This window comes from Oncorhynchus kisutch, linkage group LG19 (genome assembly GCF_002021735.2).
Source record: "Oncorhynchus kisutch isolate 150728-3 linkage group LG19, Okis_V2, whole genome shotgun sequence".
NCBI classification, from domain to species: Eukaryota; Metazoa; Chordata; class Actinopteri; order Salmoniformes; family Salmonidae; genus Oncorhynchus; species Oncorhynchus kisutch.
This window is the reverse complement of record NC_034192.2, coordinates 11,459,724-11,479,462: the sequence shown is the minus strand read 5'-3', so window position 1 is coordinate 11,479,462 and position 19,739 is coordinate 11,459,724. Positions and strand designations below refer to the sequence as shown.

Here is a 19,739-nt window from a genome sequence, read left to right as displayed (position 1 = left end):
AAGATACAGGAGAGGAGGAAACCATGAGAGGGGAAACTAAAGATACAGGAGAGGAGGAAACCATGAGAGGGGAAACTAAAGAAACAGAATCTGTAATGAGTAGAGATTTGAAAGAGTAAAGGAGAGGAGGAAAACGAGCTTTGGTTGCCCTACAGCTTTGGTTGCCCCACACGGAGGAACTGTGGTGAACATCAACACGGCTTATAACAGATCATATTCACACAGCCGGGGTCAGGCTGGGTGAAAGGGGATATTGTATTACGGTGAAGAAGTGAGGGATTTGGAAGATCATTGCTGATGGACCTTTGGGAAACAGAGTATATCTACAGGATAGCAACGTAGTCCGCTAAATCAGCAAGGCACTAAGTCCCTGTAGGTTAGCGTGGGGAATGAGCTACCTGGACGCACACGCCAACGTTCTACCAGAAGACACGATTTCTTCTGCAAAAGAAATGCATCACTTTATAGTTTTGGACTTTGGAGAAAGAATCTTTCTTAAAACATCATACCTCAACAACACCCTTCAACTAAAGGTAGAAGCTGAGCCATGAACAGAAGTGAGACCTTGAGAGTTTCACTCAAACACACAGAGAACAGAAGCTTTCCATCTCCCCTCGAGAGGTAAAAATAAGCGCTATTAAATGACTCCATTTCCGTAAGGCAATGCATCTGCATCTCTTTAGCGACAGCAAAGAACTCCACCGCAGAGAAGAGAATCGACCGTAACAATTACATTTCATTCCTTCCACCTCTCCCATTGGCATCCACTTACCCAGACACAAATGTGATTTCACTCAGGTGCCACGACGACGCCTCATATTAGACATCTTTGTTGTGGCAGCAGTGGGATTGACAGCGGTCCGGTCGGCTCCGGTCTGTCTGTTTCCCTGATAAATGTCATCATTAGGCTGCCTAGGCAACGGGTGGGGATTACAGAGGCATCTTAACCGCCATCTGAAATATCTGCCCTTATCTCACTGTAGGAGGGCAGAGGGTTTTAACGATAACGGAACAAGGACACAGACTGCCTCGTCTTACCTATAGTTAGGAGTTTTAGATAATATCACCAAATGATCCTCTAAATGAACCCTTAAAATCAGAGACTCAGTGTGGACTAACAATACGGTAGCCTGCAGAGGATTGCTTTCACCCCTAGCCTGATCACACAGTACGGGAGGGGGTGCTGTTTAATGGTGTGGGGGTATGTTCCTGGGGGAACCAAAATGGTGTACGAGACCATTATATGATGTAAGGAACTAGAGCCAGAATGGAGGGAGGTTTGGGGCTTCACATAGCCACACAGCACAGAGATGGTTACACAATCACACCTTAACAGCACTCAGCTCCCCCTCTCGCTCCGTCTCTCCTGGGAGTGTACGTATTTGTCCGTGTGTGTTTCACCCATTGCAATATCTGCCAGACACCGTGTGTATGTTACGGACAGACTGTGTGTGAATGTGTGTGTGTGTCTGTTCGTGCGCTCCCGTGTTCTCCCGGGCTCCAGAAAGCGTCTGTCAGCGAGTAGCCCGTAGGAGGCAGACATAGGTAGACAGGCTGTAAGAGGTCTCTACAGACTCATCACAGATGCAGGCAGTATTGGGAGAGCCTGGCTGTGTTATCTGAAACCCCACTCCACACACACGGTAATTAGGCAAAAGTGTAGAACAGCTGTCACGGGTCTAAAATTGCTGATGGGAAAAATGACACACTCTGCCCATAATGTCCTTGGTGCACCAGTGGCCTGGCATTCCCTGACACATTTGTACTAATAGGTGTATATACTTGATAACAATATCAAAATAGTTCTCCAAAAACTACACTTCTGTAACGTCTTCATCTTAATGCTTCTACATAATTACTGTGTATTAAAGCTACAGGTGTTAACGCGGCTATTTCAGCCACACCCGTAGCTGACAGGTGTATACAATTGAGCGCACCGCCATGCAATCTCCATAGACAAACATTGGCAGTAGAATGGCCCGTACTGAAGAGCCCAGTGACTTTCAACGTGGCACCTTCATAGGATGCCACAATTTTTGCCCTGCTAGAGCTGCCCCGGTCAACTGTGAGTGCTGTTATTGTGAAGTGTAAATGTCTAGGAGAAACAATGGCTCAGCTGCAAAGTGGTAGGCCACACAAGCTCACGGAACAGGACCGCCAAGTTGCAATACTCACTACAGAGTTCCAAACGTCAGCACAAGAACTGTTAGTCTAGAGCTTCATGAAATGGGTTTCCATGGCCGAGCAGCCGCACACAAGCCTAAGATCACCATGCGCAATGCCAAGTGTCGGCCAGAGTGTTGTAAAGCTTGCCGCCATTGGACTCTGGAGCAGTGAAACACATTCTCTTGAGTGATGATCACGCTTCACCATCTAGAAGTACGACAAACAAATCTGGGTTTGGCGGGTACCAGGAGAATGCTACCTGCCCCAATGCATAGTGTCAACTGTAAAGTTTGGTGGATGAGGATTAATAGTCTGGGGCTGTTTTTCCATGGTTCGGGCCCCTTAGTTCCTGTCAAGGGAAATCTTAACACTAAAGCATACAATGACATTCTAGACGATTCTGTGCTTCCAACTTTGTGGCAACAGTTTGTGGCAGGCCCTTTCCTGTTTCAGCACGACAATACCCCCGTGCACAAAGCGAGGTCCATACAGAGATGGTTTGTCGAGATCGGCGTGGAAGAACTTGACTGGCCTGCACAGAGCCCTGAACTCAAGCCCGTCGAACACCTTTGGAATGAATTTGAATGTTGACTGCGATCCAGGCCTAATCGCCCAACATCATTGTCTTACCTCACTAATACGCTTGTGTCTGAATGGGAGCAAGTCCTCACACCAAAGGGGGGACGAACTCCATATTAATGCCCATCATTTTAGAATGAGATGTTCGACAAGCAGGTGTCTAAATACTTTTGGCCATGTAGTGCACCAGCTGAACACCTTCCTAATATTGAGTCAGAACAGCATCAATTCATTGGGGCATGGACTCTACAAAGTGTTGAATGCATTCCACAGGGATGCTGGCCCAGGGATCCTTCCCACAGTTGTGCCAAGTTGGCTGGATGTCGTTGGGGTGGTGGACCATTCTTGATACACACGGGCCACTGTTGAGCGTGTAAAACCCAGCAGCGTTGCAGTTCTTGACTCAATCAGGTGCGCCTGCCACCTACTACCATAACCTGTTCAAAGGCACTTAAATATGTCACCTTGCTCATTCCTCCTCTGAATGACACACACACACAATCCATGTCTCAATTGTCTGAAGGTTCAAAAATCCTTCTTTAACCTGTCTCCTCCCCTTCAGCTACACTGATGGAAGTGGATTTAACAAGTGACATCAAAAAGGGTCCATAGCTTTCACCTGGATTCACCTGGTCAAGTCATGGAAAGAGTTCTTAATGTTTTGTACACTGAGTGTACTGTATGTTCCTACTGTACATAATGCAAAATGGCAATAAATACTATACACTGGGATGTACTGAACCCGGACTGCACTTGACACAAAAACAGGCAGCAGACATAACATCAAGACATTCATACTCACACAAAACTCCAGAGCTTACCATCACAGTATTTCTGGTGTGAATACTGCTGATAAGGAGGACCTGTCAGTGAGGGAGGAGACTGATCCTGCTGCTGAATGTTCTCTCTCGGTCTCTGATAATACAATAACAGATGCTTTCATCCAAAGCGACATACGTTTGTACGTACCGGTGGCCCCAGCGGGAATTGAACCCACAACCCTTGGCATTGCAAGCACCATGTTCTACTGACTGAGCAACACAGCAAAAGCTTTATGTCTTTATTTCTGCGTGATGACTGCTCTGAAGGACTGTCACATGTAGCTTCAGGCCAGCTCTGACTGCATGTGTGGATGTGGGTTTGCAGACCCGCGAGACACTGCGGCCCCTCCCAAGTTTTTTTTGTGGTCCCCATCAGTAGTTGCCGATCCCTGGGTCCCTAGGGGAACCACTGGTATTGATGTGCAGAGGGTGCATGTGGACAGCTGGAGCTACTAGGGCAATGAGGGGACAGGACCAGGCTGTACTGCTCTAGTTTTGCCATGATCTGAACCCTGACACAGGCCCTTGGCCCAGACGGCTGGAGAGTCATCTGTTCTGACCACTGGAGCCAGAACACTGATCATCAGAGCCAGAGGACACTTGGTTCTACAGATGCTAACTGGGTCACATTCTGATAGACCACAACACTGAGCACAGAAAAACCAAGGCAGGCTATTGTCCTTGTTGGCACCTATCCTATTCATTTGTGAAAACAACAACAGAGCCCACTGGAGGAAGTTTGCGGATGACCTAGGCGTTTGCGGATGACCCAATAAGTAAAAGGGTTTAAGTAAGTAGTATTCAAATATCTATAGGCATATTTCAGCGAGCAGAGTCTGTCAGCCAGCTGACGTCTTTGTGTGTGTGTGTGTGTGTTGATGAAGCTCTCAGCTGTCTGTCAGTCACAAGCTGTGTTGCATGACCAGTCCAGATGTGTGAGCTACAGGGGACAGACAGATGGACCCCATGGGGGGCCAAAATCTCTATAACCCATGGCAATGATCTGAAATCAACAAACACCTGTGGGATTCATTCATATCAATCTATATCCAGCTACAAGGTACGAGTACAGTACAGGCATATGTTCATAAATATGGAGTCTAAAATCTCCTATTGGAGAACCCAGGGTGAAAGACCCAGAGAGAAAGTCGGCAAGAGACCCTCCTTCAATGGGTTGTGAGGAGGAGGTGATGAGAGAGGACGAGAGGAGTACGCAACAGAGTTTCTCCCAGGGAGGGATGGAAGAGGGAGATGGTCCAACTGCCGTGAGCAGCAGTACTTCAGGGTCTATGTTGTCATGGTTACCATTCTGCACGCACACACGTCAAACACTACACTGAGCTGCGAGTGTGTGTGTGTGTGTGACTGAAATCGTGTTTGAGTTGGTAGAGGGAGAGACTGCATGCCAGCAATAATCCATCCCATACTCTGACACCCTGAAATGTCAGCCCCTTTCCACTAACACTCATCCATAGAGAGGAAAACACTGATGTAGACTTTACCTAAAGGACGGAGCACCAGGAGGACGAACAGGACCAGCAGACAAAAACTGCTACACAAATAACTATGAGATTGATAACACAGACAGAGAGAGAGAGAGAGAGAGAGAGAGACAGAGAGCGAGGGGGATAGACAGAGAGAGAGAGAGAGAAATGATTGGCCATCTCTAAACAGCCATATGGGTCCATGAATAAACCAGTCAACATGCTGAAGGCAGAGAAGAACATCACTTTAGTTACACACATGGACACACACACACACACCGATCTTTCAACACACCATTGGATAGTCTTCCTATACACCAGCTGCTCTCGCCACAGAATGCATCGAACCACATCTCCGACAGCACTCACAGATCGTGTATGCATATACACAATACATGTTCAAATTCAAAGACTAGAACAAACTATTACAAACATTATTAAACCAAGACAAACAAAGTCTGGAGAAAAACCGCTGTTATTCAAACCAAATGGCTTACCTGTTGAGGAGTAATGATGGAGGCACAGCAGGACATGGGAAAAGAGAGAAGGGATGAATATGTTAATGAGGGTTCTCTGCAGTCTACATATCCACATAATGAGAATACAGAATAACAATAATAATAATATTAACAACATAATAAAAATATCATGATGTTGGCCTGGGGAGTAGGTTTATGACAGTCATAAATACCTCTTCTCCACTTTTTCCTCTCTCTACCCTACTGAGGTTACATTTGCAAATCCCTTGGTTAACATAGAGATTCTGGGAACATCAGTAGGTGGGGGGATATTAACTATATTCTGGTAATCCGAACAATTGAACATATGCGGTGGTACTTAATGAATATGATGTCAGTTCGGTTGTCATCTGAGACATTCTCATCAATGATAAGATGAAAAACTCTACAGTGGAAAGTCTACACATCAGAGTTATCGGATTCACATGGAATTGCTGTTCAATTTAAACGTTTGAATATGAAATTATTTGTGATGGGATGAAATGTGATTTTAGCTTCTAAAATGTGAGATTTGGGTTTTCATAAGTTAGGGCTGCTCAATCAGTGGCCCGCCCTGTGAAGGGAGATGGGCTATAAAACTTTTCAAACACGCCTTCTTCTCCCTTCCTATATAAGCCCTTGACGTCAATAGAACTTTCTGTTCCGATGATGTAGGACGACGGTCCGATGTCAGAATGGTTCAGATAATAACTACAGAACGAAGCCAACATCAGCGTGAGCTTTGGTTGCGAATGGTATGAACTTTGAACTCTTATTCACTACAGAAGTGATACTTCCTAGCCGTTGAATTAGCAACAGCAGATGCAAACGAGGGTTAGGAAGGAACAGACAGAGTATCCTGTCTATCACCCAAAGACGTTACTACAACGTATCTAATTGACCACCAGAGACATTCTTCAAAAGACTCGGTTGGGCAACACGGTCTTCCATCTACCACCAGCTCAGAGTAAATATTTATTGCATTTTCCTTTTCCAAATGGGCGGTAATTTAGAATGCATAAGATACTGTATTTACGAAAGCACTGCTTCTTCCCTTTGTCCCTCAGTCTTCCCGCTCTTTCACTCAAACTTAGCCCCTTTTCTTTTGTGTAACCAGCTGTCATATCCGTTCCGCCCGCTAGGGACATTTTCCTTTATGACGTCATTTGTAATCAAGTTATGATTTAATTATGTGTATGTGTAATTCTGTGTGATTAGTTAGGTATTTAGTAAATAAATTATTAAACCCAATTTTGTGTTGCTGATTCAAATTGTTAGCCAGGGTTCGTGCAGATAAACAAGAATTTACAACTTTCAGATGAGACTGAATTAAGATGAGGATTAATATTGACTGCTATTGATGTAAAATAATACTATGTCTTTAAGAGTTTATTCGGAAGTTAACAGCTCTATAAATATTATTTTGTGGTGCCCCGACTCTCTAGTTAATTACATTTACATGAATAGCTCAATCAGGTGATATTAATTACGGATAAATTATTTTATAGAATAGCATGTCATATCACTTAATCCGACATAGCCAAAGACACAATAATAACAATAATAAACACTGATATAGAAATACAGTACAGGTCAAAAGTTGACAACACCTCATTCCAGGTTTTTTCTTTATTTTCTACTTTGTAGAATAATGAAGACATCAAAACTATGAAATAACACATATGGAATCATGTAGTAACTAAAAAAAAGTGTTAAACAAACCTAAATATATTTTATATTTGAGATTCTTGAGCCAATCAGTTGTGTTGTGACAAGGTAGGTTTGGTATACAGAAGATATCCCTATTTGGTAAAATACCAAGTCCATATTATGGCAAGAACAGCTCAAATATGCAAAGAGAAACAACAGTTTAAAATAAGACATGAAGGTCAGTCAATCCGGAACATGTCAAGAACTTTAAAAGTTTCTGCAAAAACTATCAAGCTCCATGATGAAACTGGCCCCATGAGGACCGTCACAGGAAAGGAAGACCCAGAGTTACCTCTGCTGCAGAGAATACGTTTATTAGAGTTATCAGCCTCAGAAATTGCAGGCCAAATAAATGCTTCACAGAGTTCAAGCAAGAAAACTCAACATCAACTGCTGAGAGGAGACTGAGATAAACAGTCCATGGTTGACTTGCTGCAGATAAACCACTACTAAATGACACCAATGAGAAGAAGAGACTTGCTTGGGCCAAGAAACACGAGCACTGGACATTAGACCGATGGAAATCTGTCCTTTGATCTGACGAGTCCAAATTTGAGATTTTTGGTTCCAACCACCGTGTCTTTGTGAGACGCAGAGTAGGCGAATGGATCATCTCTGCATGTGTGGTTCCCACCGTGAAGCATGGAGGAGGTGGCTACTTTGAAGAATCTCAAATATATTTTGATTTGTTTAACAACTTTTTTTGGTTACTACATGATTCCATATGTGTTATTACATAGTTTTGATATCTTCATTATTGTTCAACAATGTAGAAAATAGTAACAATAAAGAAAAACCCTAGAATGAGTCGGTGTGTCCAAACTTTTGACTGGTACTGTAGATTGTAGAGAACTGAACTACATATTAATACATAACATTGCATGATAAATGATCATGCAGCGTTATACAGTATGTGAAGTGTGTGGTGTAAACTACATTTGGAAGACCACTTTGCTTGAGAATTAAAGACTTGTCTTATCAGTCAGAACTAATGTCTAGGCGTTTAGTTCAATGGGCCAACACGGTCTTTAAGCCAAGCAGAGGACCTGGGTTTGATTCCCGTTCAGTTCCAGCTTCATTGTATATTGAGGGTCCATTCGTCAGGCTCGAGGTCTCCACTTCAACAGAGGGCAAATACAACTCAAGCTAACTCAACACTGCCCCCTAGTGGGTGTCTTATACAAGCACATCTTCTGAAATACACATGATGTCATCTGCTCACAAACCTGCTCTATGATCACAAGCGCCACTTGTGTTTTGATTCATTGTTGTCAGAGAAATACACTTTAAGAAATCCTATCACAGCAATACTCCAATGAAGTGTTGTACTCAGCTGATCATCAGTACTGTCCTCACAGAAAAGAAACACTCAGTACAAAAAGTTGTAAAACTTTAGTCCATTTCAAGGTAAAACGGAAATGTGGCCTTGGCTTTCAATACAGATTCAACCCCAAAAATGATATACACAACAAGTACACCAAGAACCCAGAAAACTAAGGACAAATGTTTGTAAAAATAAAGAAAAACGTTAAATGCTTTCGCAAAAACGGTAGAAAAACAAGATAAAACGACAAACATATGGTAATATTCCACATTCACAAACTGGGTGCTGAGCGAACTCCAACACTGGGTGCTGAGCGAACTCCAACACTGGGTGCTGAGCGAACTCCAACACTGGGTGCTGAGCGAACTCCAACACTGGGTGCTGAGCGAACTCCAACACTGGGTGCTGAGCGAACTCCAACACTGGGTGCTGAGCGAACTCCAACACTGGGTGCTGAGGGAACTCCAACACTGGGTGCTGAGGGAACTCCAACACTGGGTGCTGAGCGAACTCCAACACTGGGTGCTGAGCGAACTCCAACACTGGGTGCTGAGCGAACTCCAACACTGGGTGCTGAGGGAACTCCAACACTGGGTGCTGAGCGAACTCCAACACTGATAAGGGGACACAGTGTTCTAAAGAAAAGCCGGTGTTTGAGGAACAACTCTAGTCATTGAAATGTTAATGTGATGGGATGCTGCCAGGACACCCTGATGAGACCAGTCATGTCTTCCTACAGGGATCTATCTCACACACACCCTGATGAGACCAGTCATGTCTTCCTACAGGGATCTATCTCACACACACCCTGATGAGACCAGTCATGTCTTCCTACAGGGATCTATCTCACACACACCCTGATGAGACCAGTCATGTCTTCCTACAGGGATCTATCTCACACACACCCTGATGAGACCAGTCATGTCTTCCTACAGGGATCTATCTCACGCACACCCTGATGAGACCAGTCATGTCTTCCTACAGGGATCTATCTCACGCACAGCCTGATGAGACCAGTCATGTCTTCCTACAGGGATCTATCTCACGCACAGCCTGATGAGACCAGTCATGTCTTCCTACAGGGATCTATCTCACGCACACCCTGATGAGACCAGTCATGTCTTCCTACAGGGATCTATCTCACGCACACCCTGATGAGACCAGTCATGTCTTCCTACAGGGATCTATCTCACACACACCCTGATGAGACCAGTCATGTCTTCCTACAGGGATCTATCTCACACACACCCTGATGAGACCAGTCATGTCTTCCTACAGGGATCTATCTCACGCACAGCCTGATGAGACCAGTCATGTCTTCCTACAGGGATCTATCTCACGCACACCCTGATGAGACCAGTCATGTCTTCCTACAGGGATCTATCTCACACACACCCTGATGAGACCAGTCATGTCTTCCTACAGGGATCTATCTCACACACACCCTGATGAGACCAGTCATGTCTTCCTACAGGGATCTATCTCACGCACACCCTGATGAGACCAGTCATGTCTTCCTACAGGGATCTATCTCACGCACACCCTGATGAGACCAGTCATGTCTTCCTACAGGGATCTATCTCAAACACACCCTGATGAGACCAGTCATGTCTTCCTACAGGGATCTATCTCAAACACACCCTGATGAGACCAGTCATGTCTTCCTACAGGGATCTATCTCACACACACCCTGATGAGACCAGTCATGTCTTCCTACAGGGATCTATCTCACACACACTCTGATGAGACCAGTCATGTCTTCCTACAGGGATCTATCTCACACACACCCTGATGAGACCAGTCATGTCTTCCTACAGGGATCTATCTCACACACACCCTGATGAGACCAGTCATGTCTTCCTACAGGGATCTATCTCACACACACCCTGATGAGACCAGTCATGTCTTCCTACAGGGATCTATCTCACACACACCCTGATGAGACCAGTCATGTCTTCCTACAGGGATCTATCTCACGCACACCCTGATGAGACCAGTCATGTATTCCTACAGGGATCTATCTCAAGCACACCATGATGAGACCAGTCATGTCTTCCTACAGGGATCTATCTCACGCACACCCTGATGAGACCAGTCATGTCTTCCTACAGGGATCTATCTCACGCACACTCTGATGAGACCAGTCATGTCTTCCTACAGGGATCTATCTCACACACACCCTGATGAGACCAGTCATGTCTTCCTACAGGGATCTATCTCACACACACCCTGATGAGACCAGTCATGTCTTCCTACAGGGATCTATCTCACACACACCCTGATGAGACCAGTCATGTCTTCCTACAGGGATCTATCTCACACACACCCTGATGAGACCAGTCATGTCTTCCTACAGGGATCTATCTCACACACACCCTGATGAGACCAGTCATGTCTTCCTACAGGGATCTATCTCACGCACACCCTGATGAGACCAGTCATGTCTTCCTACAGGGATCTATCTCACGCACACCCTGATGAGACCAGTCATGTATTCCTACAGGGATCTATCTCACGCACACCCTGATGAGACCAGTCATGTCTTCCTACAGGGATCTATCTCACGCACACCCTGATGAGACCAGTCATGTCTTCCTACAGGGATCTATCTCAAGCACACCCTGATGAGACCAGTCATGTCTTCCTACAGGGATCTATCTCACACACACCCTGATGAGACCAGTCATGTCTTCCTACAGGGATCTATCTCACACACACCCTGATGAGACCAGTCATGTCTTCCTACAGGGATCTATCTCACACACACTCTGATGAGACCAGTCATGTCTTCCTACAGGGATCTATCTCACACACACCCTGATGAGACCAGTCATGTCTTCCTACAGGGATCTATCTCACACACACCCTGATGAGACCAGTCATGTCTTCCTACAGGGATCTATCTCACACACACCCTGATGAGACCAGTCATGTCTTCCTACAGGGATCTATCTCACACACACCCTGATGAGACCAGTCATGTCTTCCTACAGGGATCTATCTCACACACCCTAATGAGACCAGTCATGTCTTCCTACAGGGATCTATCTCACACACCCTAATGAGACCAGTCATGTCTTCCTACAGGGATCTATCTCACACACCCTAATGAGACCAGTCATGTCTTCCTACAGGGATCTATCTCACACACACCCTGATGAGACCAGTCATGTCTTCCTACAGGGATCTATCTCACACACACCCTGATGAGACCAGTCATGTCTTCCTACAGGGATCTATCTCACACACACCCTGATGAGACCAGTCATGTCTTCCTACAGGGATCTATCTCACGCACACCCTGATGAGACCAGTCATGTCTTCCTACAGGGATCTATCTCACGCACACCCTGATGAGACCAGTCATGTCTTCCTACAGGGATCTATCTCACGCACACCCTGATGAGACCAGTCATGTCTTCCTACAGGGATCTATCTCACGCACACCCTGATGAGACCAGTCATGTATTCCTACAGGGATCTATCTCACGCACACCCTGATGAGACCAGTCATGTCTTCCTACAGGGATCTATCTCACGCACACCCTGATGAGACCAGTCATGTCTTCCTACAGGGATCTCTCTCACACACACCCTGATGAGACCAGTCATGTCTTCCTACAGGGATCTCTCTCACACACACCCTGATGAGACCAGTCATGTCTTCCTACAGGGATCTCTCACACACACACCCTGATGAGACCAGTCATGTCTTCCTACAGGGATCTCTCTCACACACACCCTGATGAGACCAGTCATGTCTTCCTACAGGGATCTATCTCACACACACCCTGATGAGACCAGTCATGTCTTCCTACAGGGATCTATCTCACACACACCCTGATGAGACCAGTCATGTCTTCCTACAGCTATCTATCTCACACACACCCTGATGAGACCAGTCATGTCTTCCTACAGCTATCTATCTCACACACACCCTGATGAGACCAGTCATGTCTTCCTACAGGGATCTATCTCACACACACCCTGATGAGACCAGTCATGTCTTCCTACATGGATCTATCTCACACACCCTGATGAGACCAGTCATGTCTTCCTACAGGCATCTATCTCACACACACCCTGATGAGACCAGTCATGTCTTCCTACAGGGATCTATCTCACACACACCCTGATGAGACCAGTCATGTCTTCCTACAGGGATCTATCTCACCTACACCCTGATGAGACCAGTCATGTCTTCCTACAGGGATCTATCTCACACACACCCTGGTGAGACCAGTCATGTCTTCCTACAGGGATCTATCTCACGCACACCCTGATGAGACCAGTCATGTATTCCTACAGGGATCTATCTCACGCACACCCTGATGAGACCAGTCATGTCTTCCTACAGGGATCTATCTCACGCACACCCTGATGAGACCAGTCATGTCTTCCTACAGGGATCTATCTCAAGCACACCCTGATGAGACCAGTCATGTCTTCCTACAGGGATCTATCTCACACACACCCTGATGAGACCAGTCATGTCTTCCTACAGGGATCTATCTCACACACACCCTGATGAGACCAGTCATGTCTTCCTACAGGGATCTATCTCACACACACTCTGATGAGACCAGTCATGTCTTCCTACAGGGATCTATCTCACACACACCCTGATGAGACCAGTCATGTCTTCCTACAGGGATCTATCTCACACACACCCTGATGAGACCAGTCATGTCTTCCTACAGGGATCTATCTCACACACACCCTGATGAGACCAGTCATGTCTTCCTACAGGGATCTATCTCACACACACCCTGATGAGACCAGTCATGTCTTCCTACAGGGATCTATCTCACACACCCTAATGAGACCAGTCATGTCTTCCTACAGGGATCTATCTCACACACCCTAATGAGACCAGTCATGTCTTCCTACAGGGATCTATCTCACACACACCCTGATGAGACCAGTCATGTCTTCCTACAGGGATCTATCTCACACACACCCTGATGAGACCAGTCATGTCTTCCTACAGGGATCTATCTCACACACACCCTGATGAGACCAGTCATGTCTTCCTACAGGGATCTATCTCACGCACACCCTGATGAGACCAGTCATGTCTTCCTACAGGGATCTATCTCACGCACACCCTGATGAGACCAGTCATGTCTTCCTACAGGGATCTATCTCACGCACACCCTGATGAGACCAGTCATGTCTTCCTACAGGGATCTATCTCACGCACACCCTGATGAGACCAGTCATGTATTCCTACAGGGATCTATCTCACGCACACCCTGATGAGACCAGTCATGTCTTCCTACAGGGATCTATCTCACGCACACCCTGATGAGACCAGTCATGTCTTCCTACAGGGATCTCTCTCACACACACCCTGATGAGACCAGTCATGTCTTCCTACAGGGATCTATCTCACACACACCCTGATGAGACCAGTCATGTCTTCCTACAGGGATCTCTCACACACACACCCTGATGAGACCAGTCATGTCTTCCTACAGGGATCTCTCTCACACACACCCTGATGAGACCAGTCATGTCTTCCTACAGGGATCTATCTCACACACACCCTGATGAGACCAGTCATGTCTTCCTACAGGGATCTATCTCACACACACCCTGATGAGACCAGTCATGTCTTCCTACAGCTATCTATCTCACACACACCCTGATGAGACCAGTCATGTCTTCCTACAGCTATCTATCTCACACACACCCTGATGAGACCAGTCATGTCTTCCTACAGGGATCTATCTCACACACACCCTGATGAGACCAGTCATGTCTTCCTACATGGATCTATCTCACACACCCTGATGAGACCAGTCATGTCTTCCTACAGGCATCTATCTCACACACACCCTGATGAGACCAGTCATGTCTTCCTACAGGGATCTATCTCACACACACCCTGATGAGACCAGTCATGTCTTCCTACAGGGATCTATCTCACCTACACCCTGATGAGACCAGTCATGTCTTCCTACAGGGATCTATCTCACACACACCCTGGTGAGACCAGTCATGTCTTCCTACAGGGATCTATCTCACACACACCCTGATGAGACCAGTCATGTCTTCCTACAGGTATCTATCTCACACACACCCTGATGAGACCAGTCATGTCTTCCTACAGGGATCTATCTCACACACAACCCTGATGAGACCAGTCATGTCTTCCTACAGGGATCTATCTCACACACACCCTGATGAGACCAGTCATGTCTTCCTACAGGGATCTATCTCACACACACCCTGATGAGACCAGTCATGTCTTCCTACAGGGATCTATCTCACACACACCCTGATGAGACCAGTCATGTCTTCCTACAGGGATCTATCTCACACACACCCTGATGAGACCAGTCATGTCTTCCTACAGGGATCTATTAGTCTCCCACTGAGATCAGTCTGGGTTCACCACACACACGCACACACACACACACACACACACTGACAGAAACATGCAGATCTGCATAATCAGACACACATTCACAGCGTAACACACAAATGCACTAAATTGTATGAACAGCCACCCTAGTGACAGTCAGGCGGTCAGGAGGGAGATTGAACAGTGACAGATGTGGTTGAGAACAAAACCATTTACAGGACAGTCCTGCTGCAAGGCTAGTGGTCAGATTACCCGTGTTATAATCTGAGGTTATGGCCTGACAGGTTGGTGCCCTCTAGTGGTCAGTTACTGTGTTATAATCTGAGGTTATGGCCTGACAGGTTGGTGCCCTCTATTGGTCACATGGAGCTACAAATCAGGCAACTTCCTCTCTGCTCCCCACCTCCTTTCCCTCCTCCCCATCTCTCCAATCCCCTCCCATCTCTCTCCTCTCCTCATCCTTTCCCCCTCCCCATCTCTCCCACCCCCTCCTCTCCCATCCCATCCCCATCTTTCTCCTCTCCCATCCCATCCCATCTCTCTCCTCTCCCATCCCATCCCCATCTTTCTCCTCTCCCATCCCATCTCTCTCCTCTCCCATCCCATCTCTCTTCTCTCCCATCCCATCCCATCTCTCTCCTCTCCCATCCCATCTCTCTCCTCTCCCATCCCATCTCTCTCCTCTCCCATCCCATCTCTCTCCTCTCCCATCCCATCCCATCTCTCTCCTCTCCCATCCTCTTCCCAGCTCTCTCCTCTCCTAGCCTCTCCCCAACTCTCTCCTCTCCCATCCCCATCTCTCTCCTCTCCCCAGCTCTCCCCATCTCTCTCCTCTCCTCTGTATCCCACCTCCTTTTCCTCCTCCCTATCGCTCTAATCCCAACCCCCCCCCCTCTCTCTCTCCTCTCCTATCCCCTCCCCATCTCTCTCCACCTTCTTTTCCTACTCTCCATCTCCCTATTCCCCTCCCCATCTCCCTATTCCCCTCCCTATCTCTCTCCACCTCCTTTTCCTCCTCCCCTCACCATCTCTAATCCCCTCCCCATCTCTCTACACCTCCTTTTCCTCCTCCCCTCCCCGACTCTCCTCATCTCTCCTCATCTCTCTCCTCCCCATCTCACTCCACCTCCTTTTCCAACTCCCCTCCCCTCTCCTCTCCCATCCCCTCCCGATCTCTCTCCTCTCCCATCCCATCCCCATCTCTCTCCTCTCCCCTCCCAATCTCTCCCATCCCCAATCTCTCTCCTCTCCACCTCATTTCCCCTCCCCATCTCTCTACCTCCTTTTACCCTCCCCATCTCTCTACTCTCCCACCCCTCCTCTCCCATCTCTCTCCTCCCCCACCCCATCCCCCCTCCCCTCTCTCCTCTCCCATCCCCATCTCTCTCCTCTCCCATCCCTCCCCATCTCTCCCATCCCCTCCTCATCTCTCTCCTTTCCCATCCCCTCTCCCATCTAATTTCTCCCATCCCCTCCCATCTTATCTCACCTCTCCCATCCCCTCCTTTCCCATCTCTCTCCTCTCCCATCCCAATCTCTCTCTCCTCTCCCATCCCCATCCCTCTCTCCTCTCCCATCCCCATCTCTCTCTCCTCTCCCATTCCCATCTCTCTCTCCTCTCCCATCCCCATCTCTCTCCAATCCCATCCCCTCCCCATCTCTCCCATCCCCTCCCATCTCTCTCCTTTCCCATCCCCTCTCCCATCTAATTTCTCTCATCCCCTCCCATCTCACCTCTCCCATCCCCTCCTTTCCCATCTCTCTCCTCTCCCATCCCCATCTCTCTCTCCTCTCCCATCCCCATCTCTCTCTCCTCTCCCATCCCCATCTCTCTCTCCTCTCCCCATCCCCTCCCCATCTCTCCCATCCCCTCCCCATCTCTCTCCTTTCCCATCCCCATCTCTCCTCCCCTCTCCCACCCCATCTCTCCTCCCCTCTCCCATCTCTCCCATCCCCATCTCTCCTCCCCTCTCCCACCCCATCCCCATCTCTCCTCTCCCATCCCCTCCTTTCCCATCTCTCTCCTCTCCCATCTCTCTCTCCTCTCCCATCCCCATCTCTCTCTCCTCTCCCATCCCCATCTCTCTCTCCTCTCCCAACCCCTCCCCATCTCTCCCATCCCCTCCCCATCTCTCTCCTTTCCCATCCCCTCTCCCATCTAATTTCTCCCATCCCCTCCCATCTTATCTCACCTCTCCCATCCATCTCTCCTCCCCTCTCCCACCCCATCCCCATCTCTCCCCATCCCCATCTCTCCCCATCCCCCCCCTCTCCCATCCCCCCCCCCTCTCCCATCTCTCCCATCCCCTCTCCCCCCTCTCCCATCCCCATCTCTCCTCCCCTCTCCCACCCCATCCCCATCTCTCCCCTCCCCATCTCTCCCCTCTCCCATCCCCATCCCTCCCACCCCCATCCCTCTCCTCTCCCATCCCCATCTCTCTCCTCTCCCAACTCATCTCTCTCCTCTCCCAACTCATCTCTCACCTCTCCCATCTCATCTCTCCAATCCCCTCCCATCTCATCTCATCTCTCTAATCCCCTCCCCATCTACTCTCTAATCCCCTCCCCATCCCTCTCCCCTCCCATCTCTCTCATCTCCCATCCCCTCCCATCTCATCTCTCCAATCCCCTCTCATCTCTCCAATCCCCTCTCACCTCATCTCTCCAATATCATCCCATCTCATCTCTCCCCTCCCCATCTCATTTTCCTCCTCCTCATCTACTCTCCCATCCCATCCCCTCCCATCTCTCTCCTCTCCCATCTCATTTCTCCAATCCCCTCCCATCTCACCTCTTCAATCTCCTCCCCAACTCATTTTCCTCCTCTCCATCCCTCTCCTCTCCTCTCCATCCCTCTCCTCTCCCATCCCATCCCCTCCCATCTCTCTCCTCTCCCATCCTCTCCCCAACTCTCTCCTCTCCCCAGCTCTCCCCATCTCTCTCCTCTCCTCTGTACCCCACCTCCTTTTCCTCCTCCCCATCGCTCTAATCCCAACCCCCTCTCTCTCTCTCCTTTCCTATCCCCTCCCCATCTCTCCTCCCATCTCTCTCCTCTCCCATCCTCTCCCCAGCTCTCCCCATCTCTCTCCTCTCCTCTGTACCCCACCTCCTTTCCTCCTCCCCATCGCTCTAATCCCAACCCCCTCTCTCTCTCTCCTCTCCCCTCCCCATCTCTCTCCACCTCCTTTTCCTCCTCTCCATCTCCCTATTCCCCTCCCCATCTCTCTCCACCTCCTTTTCCTCCTCCCCTCACCATCTCTCTAATCCCCTCCCCATCTCTCTACACCTCCTTTTCCTCCTCCCCTCCCCAACTCTCTCCTCATCTCTCTCCTCCCCATCTCACTCCCACCTCCTTTTCCAACTCCCCTCCCCATCTCTCCAATCCCTTCCCCAACTCTCTCCTCATCTCTCTCCTCCCCATCTCACTCCACCTCCTTTTCCAACTCCCCTCCCCATCTCTCTCCTCTCCCATCCCCTCCCGATCTCTCTCCTCTCCCATCCCCATCTCTCTCCTCTCCCCTCCCAATCTCTCCCATCCCCTCCCATCCCCAATCTCTCTCACCCCCCCCAATCTCTCTCCTCATCTCTCCTCTCCACCTCCACATCTCTCTCCTCTCCCATCTCTCCACCTCATTTCCCCTCCCCACCTCTCTCCTCCCAATCTCTCCACCTCCTTTTAACCCTCCCCATCTCTCTACTCTCTGACCCCCTCCTCTCCCAACTCTCTCCTCCCCCACCCCATCCCCATCTCCCCTCCCCTCTCTCCTCTCCCCTCCCCTCTCCCATCCCCTCCACATCTCTCCTTTCCCATCCCCTCTCCCATCCCCTCCCATCTTCTCACCTCTCCCATCCCCTCCTTTCCCATCTCTCTCCTCTCCTCTCCCATCCCCATCTCTCTCTCCTCCCCATCTCTCTCTCCTCTCCCATCCCCATCTCTCTCTCCTCTCCCATCCCCATCTCTCTCTCTCCTCTCCCATCCCCATCTCTCTCTCTCCTCTCCCATCCCCTCCCCATCTTTCCCATCCCCATCTCTCTCCTTTCCCATCCCCTCTCCCATCTAATTTCTCCCATCCCCTCCCATCTTATCTCACCTCTCCCATCCCCATCTCTCCTCCCCTCTCCCACCCCATCTCCCATCTCTCCCATCCCCATCTCTCCCATCCCCATCTCTCCCATCCCCATCTCTCCCCTCTCCCATCTCTCCCACCCCATCCCCATCTCTCCCCTCTCCCATCCCCATCTCTCCTCTTCCATCCCATCTCTCCCATCCCCATCTCTCCCCTCTCCCATCCCCATCTCTCTCCTCTCCCATCCCCATCTCTCTCATCTCTCTCCTCTCCCATCTCATCTCTCTCCTCTCCCATCTCATCTCTCCAATCCCCTCCCCATCTACTCTCTAATCCCCTCCCCATCCCTCTCCCCTCCCATCTCTCTCATCTCCAATCTCTCCCATCCCCTCCCATCTCATATCTCCAATCCCCTCTCATCTCTCCAATCCCCTCTCATCTCATCTCTCCAATATCCTCCCATCTCATCTCTCCCCCCCATCTCATTTTCCTCCTCCCCATCTACTCTCCCATCCCATCCCCTCCCATCTCTCCTCTCCCATCTCATTTCTCCAATCCCCTCCCATCTCACCTCTTCAATCCCCTCCCCAACTCATTTTCCTCCTCTCCATCCCTCTCCTCTCCCATCCCCTCCCATCTCTCTCCTCTCCCATCCTCTCTCCACTCCTCCGTACCCCACCTCCTTTTCCTCCTCCCCCATCGCTCTAATCACAACTCTCTC

The 19,739-nt window shown here is 48.7% G+C and overlaps 1 protein-coding gene across 13 annotated transcripts in view; it reads right to left on the bottom strand.

Annotated features, from left to right (window-relative positions):
- The window catches only part of LOC109864308 (pleckstrin homology domain-containing family A member 5), a 182,613-nt gene that overhangs the window by 98,919 nt on the left and 63,955 nt on the right, over positions 1 to 19,739 (bottom strand). The window contains exon 4 of one of the 13 annotated variants that reach the window (XM_020452026.2): positions 5,274 to 5,547. The exons of the other annotated variants lie outside the window; for them this stretch is intronic. Coding sequence (XP_020307615.1) covers positions 5,544 to 5,547 — 4 coding nt within the window. The 3' untranslated portion in view covers positions 5,274 to 5,543. Of the gene's footprint in view, positions 1 to 5,273; positions 5,548 to 19,739 lie in introns of those variants that run through there. 13 annotated transcript variants of the gene reach the window in all.